The sequence below is a fragment of the Arachis hypogaea genome, chromosome 18 (genome assembly GCF_003086295.3).
Source record: "Arachis hypogaea cultivar Tifrunner chromosome 18, arahy.Tifrunner.gnm2.J5K5, whole genome shotgun sequence".
NCBI lineage: Eukaryota > Viridiplantae > Streptophyta > Magnoliopsida > Fabales > Fabaceae > Arachis > Arachis hypogaea.
Window position 1 is genome coordinate 6135561 of NC_092053.1, and position 19127 is coordinate 6154687.

At 29.2% G+C, this 19127-nt stretch overlaps 2 protein-coding genes across 2 annotated transcripts; both read right to left on the reverse strand.

Annotated features, from left to right (window-relative positions):
- Nucleotides 1–1230: 1230 nt before the first annotated feature.
- On the reverse strand, nucleotides 1231–8444 carry LOC112772561 (fatty acyl-CoA reductase 3). Its single transcript, XM_025817530.3, has 10 exons — nucleotides 7836–8444; nucleotides 7647–7750; nucleotides 7264–7466; nucleotides 6514–6614; nucleotides 6180–6372; nucleotides 3853–4014; nucleotides 3674–3755; nucleotides 2907–3188; nucleotides 2668–2795; nucleotides 1231–1570 (listed from the first exon to the last, which is right to left on the reverse strand). The coding sequence occupies exons 1-10, from the start codon at nucleotides 7912–7914 to the stop codon at nucleotides 1417–1419; spliced, it is 1488 nt and encodes a 495-aa protein (XP_025673315.1). The 5' UTR covers nucleotides 7915–8444; the 3' UTR covers nucleotides 1231–1416.
- A 2567-nt stretch (nucleotides 8445–11011) lies between these two features.
- Nucleotides 11012–13115, reverse strand: LOC140181219 (uncharacterized). Its single transcript, XM_072224741.1, has 4 exons — nucleotides 12549–13115; nucleotides 12114–12244; nucleotides 11642–11948; nucleotides 11012–11491 (listed from the first exon to the last, which is right to left on the reverse strand). Exons 1-4 carry the CDS (start codon nucleotides 13113–13115, stop codon nucleotides 11012–11014), a joined length of 1485 nt encoding a protein of 494 aa, XP_072080842.1.
- Nucleotides 13116–19127: the final 6012 nt, after the last annotated feature.

Genomic DNA, 19127 nt, shown 5'->3' on the forward strand with positions numbered 1-19127 from the left:
TTAACGATACTAGCACATAACGATATAATTGAAAGTTGAAACATTAGGATCAGTTAAAACTAATTCAATGTTAGAAATATGATATTATAATTTTTAAATTATTTTAAAAAATTAAAAAAATACTTTATCTCTTAATTAAATGTTTAAAAGATCTTACTAACAAATATTCTAAAGACACCTTTTAAAGTTCTACAAATAAAATAATTGAATAAAAATAAAAAAAATATTAATTAATTGTTGACAGGGACGGATCTATTCTTACGAGTGTGGGGACAAGTGCCCCCACCACAATTTAAAATTTTATTGAGTAGTATATAATAATAATATTTATTTACCCCACTAAATTATTAAATTTGACCCCACAATAATTTTTTGTTCAACTTTCGACACTTGATAGTCAATTTGAGTACTCTATATATATATTAGATGTCCATTATAATGATCAATTTTTAAATTTAAATAAGATTAGTGTTTTTTCTTAGAAATCGACTCGAAAACATATTATCTATCCATTTGTGTTTTTTCTTTTGAAATTAGCTTTATTTTTTTATAACTATATTAATTGAATGAACATCAAGAGCTAATTGTATGAAAGTTGAGTTTTAAATGATTGTTCAACGACATATACAAAAAAAAGATATTTTGATTATATTGTCAAGATTTCAAAATATGAAATATAAAAAATTATATTTTAAATTACTATTTTAATATTTTAATTTGTAATTAAATATTTTAAAACCTAATCATATTTTACAATAACAAAATATAATTATAACAACAATTATACTACGTATATATAAAATAATCACTTGTAAAGAATAAATCTTAAAATACAAATTTTGAAATGTAAAATACACATTAAAAGTAAGTGAAATAATATATATATGTATTTATACATAAATCTATAGTAGATAATTTGATAGCTAATTTTTTTTATATAAATTTAATATTTTTATTAAAAAATTATTATCATGTTATATATATTTTATCCCACTATCAAAATTTTCTGGATCCGTTTCTAATTGTTAACCCTTTTAAGTTTTCATGCATTAATTACATTAGAAAAATATTTTTTTTTTTACTTTATTATCAATCATGTAGGAATAGTAGCAGGGGAGAAGGAGCCAAGGAGGTTACCGAGAATGAAAACTGAGTTTGTAGTTCGTATTAGAACAATCATCACATAAATAAAAATATAAAACTATTAAATCCATCAGAACAATCATCACATAAAAATCAACAATTATAAGATTCAATATAACACTTGTAATAACACATAAATAATCATCCCATCACATTACATTACACATATATAAGCAATATATAAAACTTAAGGATCATAATACAAAGTGGCACGCATAATAATAAGTTGTGATATTACAAATAAAGTACAAATTAAATGCTTAATTATAATTATCACTTGAAGACATACTTGGAAATGCCAGGGAAATGGATCTTCATAAAGTATTCTTCCCAATCAATAATTTTTGGATCAAAGAAAAACAAATCCATCTCTGCCCTACCTTCTCTCGCCGCTCTCAACAACTTTTCTGTGTTCATATTATCAAATCTGTTTGCAAAACAAAAAAGCTACTTTTAGTTAATAATTAATAAACCTATATTAATTGAGAATCAATATTATTTTAAATTTAGCCAATAATTAATTATTAATACTAGCTTAGGCCTTAGAGAATTAATATTATAACAAGTTATTAAACAAACTCAATATAAACTTTAAAGTCTAACAAAAGAGTTTTGAATTGTGAACGTTACTTTTAATTAAAATTTAAATATTTTTATTTTTAAGAGTTTTAAATTTTTTTTGTATTAATATTGGCTGTAATGATAGTTGTGAATTTTTTTTATATATTAAATTATAAGAGGTAATTTTTTTAAAAAATGATTTATACTAGATGTTATATAGACTTTTACAAAACGTTAATAATACTTTATCTTTTTATAATTAAAATAATTTTTTTACAATCTTTTGATAATTAAAATTTTCTTTTACAAAATATTAATAACATTTTGTACAATCATTATAATCATATAAAATATTAAAATAATGAAATATTCTCGTATTTTATATTGAAATGAGCTACATGTAAAAATTGTAGTCGATAGTGGTGCAGTGTTAGCTACTTAGCTCCCAAGATTTTTTTCATAATCTATGATGCAGGACACTGATCCGGACATGGGATACGACACGATACAGGACACGCCGACACGTGAATTTTAAAATCTAACATGACACGAGGACACACATATATATAAAATATAAAGTATTTTTTAGATAAATTGTAATGATATTTTGATATTTTATTGATATTAAAATATAAAATAAAATTTTTAATTATTTTTAATATCTTATTTTAATTATATCAAGTATTTAAAATATTTTTTGTTTTAATAAATAATAATATATACTATATCTAAATTTATTTTAAGAATATATGTTAAGAATAAGACTGGACACGCAGACACGTGATGATATTTAGGTGTGTCCAGACATATCCAGAAAAAAATTTTTTATTTTTTATTAAGACACGGACACACGTGTCGGACGAATGTCAGCGAGTGTTCATGTCCAAAATGTTGATAGCTCAGCGAAGTGTCAGTTTCATAGTCATAATTAATACAACGAAGCGTAAGTTACGATAAACTTACACGCCGTTAAAAAATACGTAAGGCTTGTAAAGCTCAGCGAGCCGCATAACACCATGGATCTTTCTATGAAGTTGATGATACGTTTCTTGAAAATACTTGCATGATGCTTCATTCACCAGTTCTAGTCCCTGCCAAATAATGCATGCTAACAAACTCTGTAAAAACTCAATTTCAAATCCTATTAAGCTCGGAATATAATTGCACCATTTAATTATTATATGAAAGGTAAATAATAAAACCTTTAACGGAAGCAAGTAGCGAATGAACATGTATCTATGGAAGCTTGCCATGCTACTCAACATGGTAACCTTGCCAACTCTGATAGGCTTTCCCTCTTTATTGATCCAAGGTTTTGCAGTGAAATATTTGAAGGAATAGTCATGAAGATTTTGGTATCTCACAGGGTTGCTAACAGAAGAACCCACATGGTATATGAAGTTATCATCACTATTACTATCACCTTCATTTCCATGGCCCACCATAGCCACTATCATTGCATTCACTACCATGTCAGCCGGTATCTGCATATCAAACTCTCTGATAAGATTACAAACTAAATCCAATTAAGTTTTATACACAAAATTATATTTGACGGATAAAATATATGGACAAAAATATTGAATTAGTATATTTTACGTTTATACTGACAGAAAAATATAAAAATACTAATAAGAGATATTACTTATTTTTTATTTTTTTATTATTTTTATTAATTTATTATAATTATATTCTTATCTTATTTTTTTCAAATTTTTTAAATTAAAAAAAATTAATTTTATAATGTATTCTAATTTATTATCAAATAAAATAAAAAATATTAATTTTTATGTTTCCATTATTTATATTTTATTTTTAATTATTTTATGCTGTTCTCGTTATCAAACGCAATCTAAAAGATAGTACATAAGTAATAAGTCATATATATGATAGTATTATATTTGGTTTTGACTACTGATTGAAGAATGGAATGTAAATTCATATTTAATAGTTTGATCAAGTTACTCACCACATCAAAAACTGCCTTAAGATCTGCAAGGAAGCATGATAATTTTCCTTTACCATAAGCAACAATCAAACTGTCTATGGTTCTGCGCCATGTAAAAAAGTCATATGAAATGTATAAAATGGACAATAATTTAAGGAAATTAAACCTAACATAAGAGGAGGCATAAAATTAATTTGTACCTTACACCTTCGACCCAACCTGGAAAAGGCTCTCTATAAGTGCTAGTAATGATGGTAGGACGCACAATAACAACAGGTGTATTTTCTTTTGAAGTTTGTATAAGCATTTCACCCATTGCTTTTGTAAAAACATATGTGTTTGGCCAACCATACATATTTGCTCTGAAAATAAATTAAGGTACAATATAACCATAAACTATTAGTCCATGATTTTGTGGTAATTGCTATGTAAAATATAACAATCCTGCTACGTTACCAACAACATTTCTGCCAACTTCTGCCAACTCTTAATATAATTGTATTTAATGGAAGTGTCTTTGTGGATGTGTCTAACAAAAATATTTTTTATATGGCTGTGTTTAATAGAAGTGTCTTTATAGATATATTTTTTAGATGTGTCTCTTTATATATGTGTTTAAAATATAATAATTAATTATTGTTGGTAATAAATTGGCAGATAATATGTTACATACCCTATACTTTTCCAAAATATAATTATCAATCAATAAAGTTAACTAAATGATCAGTTGTGTGTATAGAGATATAATGGAAAACATGATATATATATTATGTTGATTCGATGGCTAGATTTTTCGACAAGAAGAGCTACTACCAACCTTAATTAGATGCATTATTGTACTTAGCTTAGCTTGTCGCATGAGGCAAAATATATTCAAAACATTTTGTTAATTGATCAATTCTTTGACCAATTGAATTGAGAGTTCAAACATTTTGACAAATTGAACAAATATCCCTACCTAACCTAATATTAGAACCTCATAATATACTTAGCTTGTTGCATGACACAAGAACCAGATCAAGATATATATGCATGTGTTTGTAAGCCGTGATGAATGGATACGTTATGTTGAAGTAGGTATTTATAACAAATTAAAAAATAATATTTACTGCTTTTTTCTATATCTCTTTTGTATTTATTAGTATAAAAGACAAAACATTTTATCTTTTTTAATCTTATTTTTTGTCGATCATTTTTAATAAAAAAATATACACAAAAGATCTAAATACACAGATAGGTAGACATAATATTTTAAATAATAATAATAATAATAATGAAAAAAAAAACGGACACACACGCCAATTTTAAAATTTCTTTTGTAGAATTTTACCGATCACGAGTTTATGTCAAGAAATAACCTCTTTTACAAAATTTTTTCCCTTTGTATGCTTAGTCGATTCATTTTTTTCCCTTGTTATTGGATAAGATATATGATTAATATATTGACATAATAAATCGAGTTTGACGAAAAAAAATAGGATATTAAAGGTCAATATTTTAATGAAAAAAAATATAGAATTAATCAGTACTGATTTAAATATAAGAGAAAATATTGATGATTATCTAATATTTTTTTTTTAAATATATAAATATCATATATCTCAATCACTAAATTTTCACAGATTATTCTCTATTGTCTAATCATTTCTTTTAAATTATTTTCTTTGCGTGAAGTGTGTTTATCCTAGAAGAAAAAAAAATTAAAATATACTAGATATTTTAAGATTTGGAATTTATATAGAGAGAGAAAGAGAGAGAATAATGTCGCTTTCTATTTTTAATATGGAGGAGAGGGTGGTGTGTTGCATCGTTATGGAGAGCACAGGAACTTTACCTGCATGTGGTGTTAGGGGAGCACAACTCGGATCAAGGGAGTTGGAGAGAAGAACACGGACGGTCCGTTTTCATTTTATGAAAAAAAATAAAAAATTAAAAACTCTAATCGGAGTGTCTGTTTTCTTTTTACAAAAAAAAAAACTAATCAGACGGTCCGATTAATTAACCATAAAATTCAAATTTTTTCATCCTCACAACTTGAATCATCCGATTTAGTAATCTAATTTTTTTTTAACAGAATTTGAATGTTCCGATTTTTTGCTTCATGTTTCAATAAAAAACTGTCTCACATCCATATATAGCACTCCCATCATTCATATCAATGCATAACACACAAGCATGGCATATCTAATTAATCAGCTGAATAATATAGTATCACCAAAATAGATATTTATACGGATAATAAAATAAAATAGTGGGTGAAGAAATTTTTTTTAATCTAAATTTAACTAATTTTTTTTTCTTTCTGTGCATATCTTTCCTTTTTTTTAATTGATTTTTATTGTGTCAATAGACTATTAAACTAATTTAATTAAATTTAATTACTAAAGTAACTTGATCATATATATATATATATATATATATGCTACATTACTTGTATTTATTTTGGGCCCAGCATGTCACAAGAAAGATGAAGAAGGGGTACGTAAAATGATGGTGACAATAAGTAGTAGATAAGAGTAATTCAAACCTTTGGATGCCTAATTCCTTCATGGCGAGTTTAATGTGATGTTCAGAGGCTCCTTGTTCCCGAAGCTGATTGAGTTTTTGTTGCACCAACTTCATTTCCATGTCAATGTCTAATCCTGCCACTCCATTCAATGACACACCCATTTCCTGTGGATCCTCTACTACCACTCCTCCTCTCTCCCCACACACGTATGCTAATTCAATAATTATAATAATATGCCATTCAATTACATCAATTAGTATGACAAAAATAATATTGTTACACATTTATTAATTAGTGGCAATAGATGTTGAAATTTAATAAAATGTAGTATGTAATAAGGAAATGTACTAACCTGTTGATACGTGAAGAAGCACTTTGAGCTTAGTACATTTCTTAGCGAAGTTCAATACATGCTTAACTCCGAATGTGTTAATACCCAATGCAACATCGTATCTGCATTAAATAACAATAATAAGATCATAAATTTTCAAGAAATGTATGTTGTTATTTTGTGGTTATATACGAAATTTAATGATCTCAAATTGATATATATTTATACGAAAATGTTTAATAACAAAAAAATTAACAAAAAAAAAATAGTTAGAATTTGTCTTATTTAGCCTCTATTAATTGTTGCAACAATTAGGTAGCGTTTGGTGGAGAGACAGAGACGAAAAGACTGAGACTGAGAGACAGAGACTAAGAGACAGGGATTGAAATAAATTTCAGTATTCTGTTTGGTGCAAAATGGGAGACAGGAATTGAAACAAGAATGAAACTCTAATTTAATTTGCACAAAGGGTAAAATTGGAATTAATTAATTGAAATGAAAGTATTTTAGGTATAAAATGTTATTAAAGTTTCAGTCTCCATCTCTAAAAATTTCAGTCTCTTGTGTCCCTACTTTTTAGAGGTACTGAAATACTGAAATTTTAGAGACAGAGACAGAAATTTTAGTACCAGTCTCTGAACTAACAAACACGATACTGAGTCTCAGTTCCTGTCTCAGTACCTCAAAACAAACGCTACCTTAATGAATACTAAATAAGATAAGTTCTGACTGATTTTGTTTGTCTCTCTAATATTACCAATATTTATATACCTTTCATCAAAGTTAGTAGTTGCAGCAATATTAACTATAATATCAGTTTGATTGCAAATATGATCCATTAGAATGGAGTCCTTCAAATCCAAGTCCTGTTTAGAAATGTCTCCAGGTACCACACTCAACTTGTCTGACACAAAGGAATTGAACTTTGTACCCAACTTTTCCTTTAGCAATCTAAACAACTCCTTCCCTACGATCTACATACATATAAAAATGTAAGCATACAACACAGGATGGAATATCAACTATAATAGACATATTTTGAATTTTGAAAAAGATTGTAGAGAATCATATACAAATCCATGCATGCACATACATCAAAATATAAGATAAATTAAATAAACAAATAGAAGATATATAATATATATATTTGTCACCTCATGGTGCAAGCGATGAGTAGCAGATTCAATATCGGTAGCTCTCAAAAGAAGGTAAAGTTTTTTCACATTTGATTGACATCTTAATATCTTCTCCACAAAAACTGTAAATTCATAACAATTAGTAATTAATTAAGAGCATATGGAATTAAACTTAGTAGTAAATTGTTTTACAACACATATCACTACTTTTTGCAAGGAAGCCAGTGGCACCAGTGACTAGAATGGTCTTGTCCTCAAGGAAATGCAATACGCTTCCCAATTCCATTTGAGATAATTAAGTAGTTCTTCTTATGATGAGAAGGAGAAATTTCAAAGCAGAGGATGAAAATAATGAACCAAAATAATGTGTTAGACTATAGATAATATGATTACACATGCATGCCCACAAGGTTTGCTTTGATTCTTTTATTGCACTCTTGGTGTTAATATTTATAGGGGAAGCCAAGCACCTCACATGTCGTACCCATCTAACAAAAAATATCTCCAATTCAGACATGAACTATTTCAGAAGAAAATCGAGAGAATATAAAATGAGAAGATACTACATCTAACTCAAAATCGTAAGGTAGTAAGTTAATAAGTTTCTTATCTTATAAATTTCTCACTATTCTTTACTTTTTTTATAATGTAAGACTAATTTCATACACTACTCCTCACACTTGCAACATTAATATGAAGTTAGACGGTGATATAAATGCATGGGACACACTCATTGTGGCAAAATTGAGAAGTGTGAATGTCACACTATTAATTCGTTCACCGAACCTACCTAAATTATTATAATTAATTAAGTATGTATGCAAATGCACGTGAAAAACTGAAAATATATGGCTCATGAGAAACAGATTTGTGTCTCCCATGAACGGTCAAATTTGTGGAGCCTATCCCTGTTGTTAAATTATTCACGACCCATGAAAAGAAAAAAAAAAAAAAAAGCAGTATTATTACGATTCCTTTTATATTTTCGCGTTACTTAATTAGAGCATGTTTAATGTTCAAACTTTCAAGGAGTAAGCAACTTAGACATTAAGTTAAAATCACCAAAAAAAGATAGTGATTGAAGACTAGAAGTAGCTAGTGGCATTTGAATTGTTTGGATTCAAACTAACAAAGTAATCGCTGCTTTCTTACATAGAGGGAAAAAATCGTTCATTTAATTTAAAAGAAAAGTACAAACAAATCTCAAACTTTTTATCTTGAAAACAATTAATCTTTTTACCAAATTTGACTACTAATAAATCATCAACTTTTGTAAACAGATAACACGTAAGTTTGTACTCATGATTTTTGGATAAGATTTTGAGAGACCTATATTTCTCCTGACTATAACTTATGTGTAATTAATTAAATCTGATAAGGGACTTAATTAATTATTTTTGTGATAAAAGATTAGAAATTTATTTATTATTTATTTAATTCTATTTAATAACTAATGTTCAGAAAATTTAAACTAAAATTCATAACCAAATAATTTTTGGGGTTTATCACTAGTTGCTCTTTTCTAAATAGGAATTAAAATTTTGGTTTAAAATATAAATTTAATTTTGATATATTATTAATATAAAATATTTTAATATATGCATCTAATCACATAATACAATATTAACAATAATAACTATTTTTTTATATTAATTGTATGAATAATAATTTAAAAGAACAGATATAATTGAATATTTACGGTATTAAAATTAAACTTTTAAAATATTAAGAAAAAAGTTGACGTAACAGTTAAATACACTAAGATTCGTAGTGATTTTGATTTTGTTCACTTTTGGAGAGAAATGATTCGTAGTGATTGACGCCACAATCTCAAAGAAAACGTGACGGAATTTATCGTATTTCATTTTCTACCAAATAAATTAAATTGGATTTGACAAATAACAACAACAAAGTGGATTTCTTTTTGGTAAGATTGTATGTACCTATAAGTCACTGTCAAATTCTTAGTATAGGAGTTTCTTCGATAAAAAGAGAAAATAAATTGTGAAATGAAAAACCATACAATTAAGGCAAATTTGAAGCGTCCAGATTTCAGCAAGAATAAAAGAACATAAAATAAAACGGCAAGGCAATTATGCACAACTATGTTCAACCAGTCCTCTGATCTCTTAGCTTCCAATTGGACTACACTCTTCTACGTGACTTATTATACGGAGTTTCTTGATAATTGCCCTATTTTTATTTGACAACTATAGGCTGTCATCAACAACCGTGCATATATATCAAATTATCAATCATGATAATTGGGTATGGCCGGTATGTAATCGTGTTAGTTTATTTGTCGTTAGCCGAAGTAGTAAATTTACAAATAGTAAATTGAAGATAATAAATTTTTTTTTGGCATAGTAGTTTTGTATTGTTCGAGAGTTTTTGAGTAAATAATTTATAAATAAATATTTTTTTTAGTTAATATTTTAAATTTATCTATGAGTTTTGATAGTTTATTTAATATTTTTTATGTTAATATCTCAAGTTTAATAAATATAATGTAAATAAAATAAGTTATAGTAAAAAAAAAGTATAAACCTTTGTAGTTGATCAGTTTTTTTCTTTTAAAAATTTATGTATAAAATTGCGGCAGTTCAAAAATCAGAGCTAACTGTTTACAAAAATAAATTATAATAAAAAAATAGGTTTATGAATTGTTGGTATTAGATTTTGCGACGATTTAAAATCGCTGCTAATAACAAAAACAATTGCAACTATCCTCCTTGTCTTTTGTAGTGAAAGATAATAGTTATTTAGATATTGAGATATATTATTTTAGATACAGGACTGTGTTAATGTAAGTTATAACTCGTGGATTTAGTGTTTCAAGATTTTGTATTTGGGAGGAGTTTTACTTCCATTCTATCTTTTTAGATTCAGCAACAATAATAATTCGGTAACAAATATTAATTGAATACATAATTTATTTACAGTAAATAAAAGATGAAATAAAAAATTAATTGAAGTAGTTTCTTTTTTTCTTAAATTTAGTTCGTAAATACTCTTTTCATCAAGGTTGTCAAATTCGCGAGTCTAGGTAAACTCGTGGAATTGACCTAGACTCGACTCGTAGACTCGTACGAGTTTACCTGTTATACATTTTTTATAAAAAAAAATATATATTATGTATAATATATATATTTACTCAGATATAGACATTTAAATTTAACAATTTCAACATCAAAACACATAATAAATTAACATAATACTACAATTACAAGTTACAACAAGTACTCTAGATCACACATTTAAATCCTTCACAAGTATGTATCTAGTTCAACATAAAACACACAATCACACAATCAAAGCTTCATAAGACATAACCAAAACACAAAAGAAAACAACAAAGCAACAATTAAATGTTCTAATAAACTCTAAAACTCAAATCCTCCAATATCTTCATCTTCCATGGCATTAACATCATCATCTTCACCATCTTCATCAGAAACATCATTTCTTTCAGGCTCAGGTTCAACACGGCCAACAAAATCATCATTATCATTCACATGTTCATCTTCTTCCTCTATTAAATTTTGTTGTGGATCCCCAATAAACTCATTCTCACCTCCCTCACCCATGTTGAATTCATTACTATTCATACTTGGAATAGCAAATTCATTACTATTTAGATCATCATTAGTATTGTCATTCGTTGGCAAGTGAGAATGCTCAACACTTTCAGCAATATTTTCATTAACATCCTCAGTTGTCCACTCATCATCAGAATGCACTGCATCAAATTCAAGTTCTGGAGTTTTTCTAATTTGCTTACCCTTTAACTTCAAATTATACATCACAGACACTAAATCATTCATTTTCTTTTGATGCAACCAATTTCTTCTCTTTGTATGAACCTACAAACATATAGTGTCAATAGTTAATAAATATACAAAAATTAAAATTAAAATAAATAATGAATAGTTCTAAGGATTAAGGAATCACCATTTCAAATGCACTCCAATTACGCTCACAACCAGATGAACTACAAGTTAAGCTTAGAGAACTCGGATAGTAAACTTCTTTAGTTCTAGACAACTATCTCCATAGAAGTTCCACCACTCAGTAGGTAGCATGGTCTTCCTACTACTCTTTGCAATTTCATTACCAAAGAGGCCTCTAGCATAATGAAAGTCAGGAAGCTGTAGACCAACCTTTTTCCTTTCTTCCTGGTTAGGAACCAGTTTTTTTAAACAACTATATAGACCAATCTTAATGTCAGCATCATCAACCATGAAATTTAGTTCATAGTGATAATAAGGATTAAGATAATACGCAGCTACATGCAATGGTCTATGCAGTTGGCTTTCCCACCTTCCATCAATAATTTTTTATATAGGTTCATAACTAAAAATAACAATGCAAATGAATGAAAATAAGAAAATTAAATAAATAACTGAATATAATTAGAAAACATGGTAACATGATACATTGATAATCAAATGTTAAAGCTTTCAATTAGTCAAGATTCAAGATTACCTCTTTTTAACACAATTGAAGTTAGTCTTGATTGTTTCTTTGGCTTTTCTCATACCTTTAAAGATGAAACCCATGGCTGATTTTTCATCTGAATCAACCAAGCGAAGGACTGTAATGAGAGGAGCAGCAGCCTTGAGGTATATGACAATATTCTTCTATAGCCTACTATCCAAGGCCATGTTTTGGACTCTTATTCCTTCAGACGTTGATGCAACCTTAGTTGTCTTCCAATCAGCAGAAGTAAACATAATCATCAACGGTCCTTTATTATCATGAAGACAAGTGAGAGTCAAATAGGCAGTGGCGAATCTTGTGGCACCTGGCCGAACCAAGTCCTTTCTCTTTGTAAAATTTTCTCAACATGCTAATGAGCATACTCTGCGAGTAGATAAAAGTGGTGATTTTTCTTCCCTTTTTTATGATTGTTTCATGCACCTTTAGCTTCTTTTCAAAATTCTCCAATATCAAATCTATGCAGTGTGCAACACATGGTGTCCAGTACAAACTTTTTCTAGTCTCCATCATTCTTTCTCCAGCAGCCTTATAATTAGCAGCATTATCTGTAACAATTTGGACTACATTCTCTTCGTCAACAAATTTTACAGCATCTTCTAGCATTTTGACAACTTTATCCGTTGTTTTTGATATGTTAAAAGTGTCCAATGAATAAAGAAAAATTGTTCCTTTAGGACTGTTCACCAAGAAATTACAAATACTACGCCTTTTTTTATCAATCCATCTATCCGACATGATTGAACAACTAGTTCTCTTCCACTCTGCCTTAAACTCGGTAAGCATTTCATCAACATTAGTCACTGCTTTCTTTAATTGGGTTTCTCTTAACTCATGGTAAGAAGGGGGTTTGTAGCCAATTCCATATCTCCCAACCATCTCACAAAACTTTAAAAACTCAGGATTCTTAATAACATTGAAAGGAATAGCACTTGTATAGAAAAATATGGCACATTGTTGATCACATTGTTCCTTTAGATCCTTCTTCATTATTTTGATTTATTGTTGATTGAACTTGAGCCCCTTTTCCTTTTGTGACAAAGTTGCGAATATCTTTTTCCTTTTGTTGAGAATTGTCCTTCTCCTTTTCTGTTTGTTCAGGATAATCCTCATCATCACCGAAATCTTCTCTTTTTCAATGATGCTTCTTTAGCCTCTACACAGACTTTCAACATCACAGCCTTAACTTCTTCAGGTACTGAAGTACAAGGCTCTGAATCCTCTTTAGTACCGGCAAGATGATGCTTGAATCTATAAATCCCTCCGCTTATAGTCTTTGAGCAATAATTACACTTCACTTTTTTACCATTTCCTTGAACATCAATCCCATATTTTCATCCTATATCACTTCTATTTCCAGTTGCATTTTTCCTCCTAGAAACAGCAGGTGTAGGTCTAGGAATACTAGGAAGCGAAGACCCTATCCCTGAACCAACATTCTCAGACATTTTGTATTTTTATTCCTAAAAATCAACAACCCAGATAACAAATTCAGATTCAGATTATCCACTAACAAATTCAGATTCAGATTATCCACTAACTAAATTCATAACTAACACTAACTAAACTAACACAGTAACACTAACATTTCAGACTTCAGAGTTTCAATCAGATATTCAGACACATTAAAAAAAACCACTAACTAAGTAAGTATTAAGTAACAGTTTAAAGTTTAAACCAGACAACCAGTAAACCACAGTACCACACATTTTAACCATGAAGCATGAAGCATGAAGCAGCATCAGTTTAATTTTTTTTCAACATATCAAACGTAGATCAGGGCAGAACCAAAATTGCAGAATTGATACCAAAATTGTTAATATTTGAATTTGTTTAAAATAATTACCTTGGAAATCGGCAGAATTGAAGCAGATGAGATCGGCAGTGAAGAACAACTGAACAAGAGCGATGAACAGGGGAGGGGAGGCAAACGCAGTGAAGCAGAACATGGAGGAGTGCGACGGCCAACGACCGCAGAATAGGGGCGGTGAACCTTCACTGCTTGGTGGTCAGGTGGTGGGCTCTGCGACTCTGCGTGGTGGTGGGCTGGTGTCGACGAGGAACCTTCACTGCATGGTGATGGGCTCTGCGACTCTGCGTGGTGGTGGGGTGGTGTCGACGAACGAGGAACCTTCCCTGCGTGGTGGTGGCCTGGTGGGCTCTGCGACTCTGCGTGGGATGAGGGATGAGGCAAGGCGACAGGCGAGGGATGAGGGATCCGTCCGGCGTCCAGCCTCTGCGTGGCGGCGCAGACAACGGTGGCGGTAGATGGTGGCGATTCAGCGACGTTGGAGAAGAAGAAGAGAGTGAGCTGTGAGCAGTGAGGCCAGCCTCTCTCTCTCTCAATGTTCTCATCTTTTCCCCACCACTGCCACCACCACCACTAACCCATCCTCTCTCTCTCCTTCCATTTTCTGAGCTCGTCGCCGCCGCCATAATCCGTCAACTCTGCCAACTCCTTCCTCTTTCTCTTTCTCTCGCTTTCCTTCTGTGTTTTGCTTTTCTCTTTCTCTTCTGCTTCTTCGAATTCTCAACCTAGAAAAAGGGCTTCACCATCATCAACAACAACAGAACCATCTTCAGATTCTTTGCCCCCACACTCTCTCTTACCTGCAAAATCCCTTATCTTCACCACCACACCACCTCCTTCACCCAATCACCTTTCTAACCCTAACCCTCTTCACCCAGCCACCACCCTTCTTTTCCTTTCTAATCTCAAATCCCACCACCAGCCCCTTCACCCAGCCACCACCCCCTTTCCCTCCAAAACTCACACACGGAGACATTACACACACACCCCCACCCAAGGAAGAAGAAGAGAAGAAGAGGGGGAGCGAGACCGCACTGGCAACGTGGGGACTCGCTGCCGCTATCGCATCATCGTCGCCGTTGTTGAGGGAGCCCAAAGAGGAGATGCGAACCCGAACCAAGGAAGGGGGAGCTATCGCCGCCGTCGCGCCCTGCTGCTACCGGCTCCGTCACATCTGTCACCGCCATTGATTGAGTATGTTGCTGTCGTTGTTACTGGTCTGGAAGGAAGAGAACGCGCAAGAGATCGGAGAAGGAGGAGAGGGCGATGGCACCGGTGGGTGTCACTGCCACCATCGTCGTCGACACTGTTCAGTGAAGAAGAACCGTTTTTTTCTGTTTTTTCTATTGTTGTTGTTGTTGTTGTTGCTGCTGCTGCTGCATGTGAAGAAGATGATGATAGAGGTATAGTGGTGGTGGTGGTGGTGATGGTAGTGATAAAGGAAATGAGATGGTAGTGGGATTTGAGATTAGAAAGGAAAAGGGGGGTGGTGACTGGGTGAAGAGGGTTAGGGTTAGAAAGGTGATTGGGTGAAGGAGGTGGTGTGGTGGTGAAGATAAGAGTAATTTAGGAATTTTAGGTAATTTTTTAGGGTTTGGATAATTTTGCTTGTAAAAACCATTTTTATGGGTACAAATGGTAATTTCTTTTTTTTATAGGTAGATATGTCAGCGTTTTCAACTTTTGTAGGTAGAAATGGTAGATTACTCTTTTTTTTTTTAATCCTTATAAAACAATAATATTATATATAAGTTTTTTTTTAAGAAAGATACTAAATTTGTTTGATTACTTCAAATCAAAATTTAATTTAATTTTTCATAAATAGCTATTTTTATGTTTTATTCTCAAGCTTTCCTTAAGGCCGTCAAGTAAGCGTGAGTATAGTGTTTCAAGAAAATTATATTTTCAACTGAAATATATACATAAAACTAATTAAATATATAGTTGATACAATATATTAGACAAAACTAATTAAGTATAATAAATCAAGCTATTAATACTCAAATAAATTAAATTAAATAGTTGATCGAATAAATTTATTCTTTATTATCTATCTGTTATATATATTTCTAATTTTATAACCAAAATATGTCACATGTCACTCTCTCATTGTAATTGAAATTAAATCTTTCTCTGCAAACTTAAGGAGAATTCTTCCCTACTCTTCCATACTAATTTTACAACCATTTAAAATGTGCCACATATTACTCCCTGATTGCAATTAAAATCAAATTTTTTTCTCTAAAATTGAAGAGTTATCTCCTCTTCCTTCTTCCTTTCTCTATCTCTCTCATTCGTTCAACCAGTCTATCTATTTTATATATCATTATCAATATCAATGATCAATTACTAATTTAATAATCAAAATGTGCAACATGACATTCTTTAATTACATTAAAATTAAAATTGAAATATTAAAATTGAAATTAAAATATACCTATATTATGTATCATATATTACTATCTAATTTAATAATCAAATGTGTCATATGACACTCTCTTATTAAAATTGAGAGAAAATATTTTTCTCCAAAATTAATAGACTCTCTTCCTAAATTCTCTCATCTACCTCTCTCTATTTTTCTATCTCTCTACTATTTTTACTCTATATATAATTTATATTTTATATTAGTAATTTGACAAATCAAAATATGTTATCCGATATTTTTTTATTACAATTAAAATAAAATTTAGGTTTAATTACTCTGTTGGTCCCTATAGTTTCGCAAAATTTTTAATTAGGTCCCTGTACTTTTTTTCCTTTTAATTGAGTCCTTGCACCAAAATATTTTTTTAATTGAGTCCCTATACTTTTTTTTCCTTTTATTTAGGTCCCTGCACCAATTTTATTTTTTTTAGTTGGATCCCTATAAAATTAAGCCAATTACTGTTAAGAGGGACCTAATTGAAAAAAAAATTGGTACAGGGATCCAATTAAAAGGAAAAAAAGTATAGGGACCTAATTGAAAATTTTGCAAAACTATAGGGACCAACAGAATAATTTTTTTTCTCTCACTTTCACTCTCACTTTCATTCTTCATCTTTATCTTTCTCTCTCTTTTCTCTCATTCTCTATTTTTTCGACTTTTTTGTTCTACAGAAAATAAAATTAATAAAATAATATAATTCAAATAAAAAATTAGACTTTTTTATATAAAAATAATAACTAAAAATTTTATTATTTGATTTTTTATCTACAGAGATCTTGGTCTTTTTAGGCAAAGACTTTTGTCAACCTACGATTTTTTTTTGTAAGAGTAGTTTGATTTTATATATAAATCCTTTGTGCCATACATAATCTATACTGTCAGAATAAAGTGAATGGACCGTAGTTTTAAAAATTTATATTTCTGTAATGTTATTATGAGTAAAAATATTAGTTAGTTATAAAGTTAAATTAATCAAGTAAAATAAATTTAAAAAATCCTAAAAAATTATGTCAATTTTATTAGTAAAAACATTAATAAATTAATGATAAACAACAAGAATTTATCTTATTTAATATTCATTAATTATTATATTTTTTAGTATTACAAGTTTTGGTTGTTTTTTTATTTTTATTTTTCTAGCATTATGGATATCGTTAATTATTAGCATCCTAAGCTTCTTGCCATATATCAATAAGCAACTTACACGCCATTGAAGAACAAGGCTTGTAAAGATGAACCAAGCGCATAGCAATTTGGATCTTCCTTTTATTCTCAAGATACATTCCCTTAAACCTATGGCATAACATTGCATTGGCCAGCTTTTGTCCCTACATATATAGTATGATCTAATTTAATATAATGCAAGTTAAAGTGCGTAAGACTTAATTGAAATGAACATTAGTTGTCCCTATATATATAATATAATAAAAAAATTATCACATATTCCGCCCGATAAAACAGAAACATGATATTCCTTGTATGGACAGATAACCAAGTTTAAATTTATTCTGTAGTCAGTGTGAAAAAGACTAAAATAATCTTAATTTTTGGGGTAAATTAACAAAAAATATTAATTTAAAAACACTGTCCGTAGCTCGCAACTAATATAACATTTAAAGGTGGAACCGTGACTATAGAAAATTGAAAATAATGGACCTTAAATGCTGTTTGCAAATCTATAAATAAATAAAAATTAATGGTCGCATTTGCATCTAAAATATTCTGCTAATAATTGTTGGGTACAACTAAATGACTAATGTTCATTTTTTCAAAAAAAAAAACCTTTTATTATAGGTATATAATTATTAAAACAATCTAAGTATGATGACAAAATTTTAATAGTAAGTCATTTCATTTAAAAATGGCAGCATGCACTTTATTTGCAGATATCCAATTTGGTCAAAATAAGTTTAAACGTGGGTTGAGTCTCAATTCTATTCCATTAATATGTACTTTATATATGTATATATTATAAAAATATATTATAGGTGGATATTAAACTAAGAACCTCTCACTTAGTATAAAACTAGTATTTTTATCCGTAATAACATTACGGGAATATAAATTTTTTAAAATTACAGTCCATTTTGTTCTCACAATATAAATTATGCATGTCACAAAAGATTTATAAAATCAAATTACTTTTACAAAATAAAGCCGTAGGTTGACAAAAGTCTCTAGTTAAAAAGACTAAGGTATCTGTAGATAAAAAAACAAATAATAAGATTTTTAGTTATTATTTTTATATGAAAAAATCTAATTTTTTTATTAATAATTAATTTTAACATTTGTTATCTAAAATTTAAAACAATTTAACGTGTATACTTTTACATTTAATTAGATGTTAACTGTTAAGTCTATTGTACAAATAGAAATAATTAATTCTTATACTTGTTATTTAAAATAATATTTTTTTCTCTATGTATATGAAAATATAATTAGATATTAGCATAAAAAAATTATACTGATAATTATAAAATTAACTCAAAATTAATTCTTTTAAAATAATTGAATCTTGATTCTAACTTTTAATTGTAACATTAGTATTCTCTCCAAATTATATGTAATAAATATTTGAAAGAAGAGAAATGAAAATATAGATTAGAAAGATATATAAGCGGTGGAAATTTAAAACTAAATAAAAAACTAAAAAACTATGTATATAATAACAATAATAATAATAATTTTTATTTAAATTATATTATTTTGTTAATTTTATTTTCTGATAGAAAAAATAGAGAATGAGAGAAAAGAGAGAGAGATA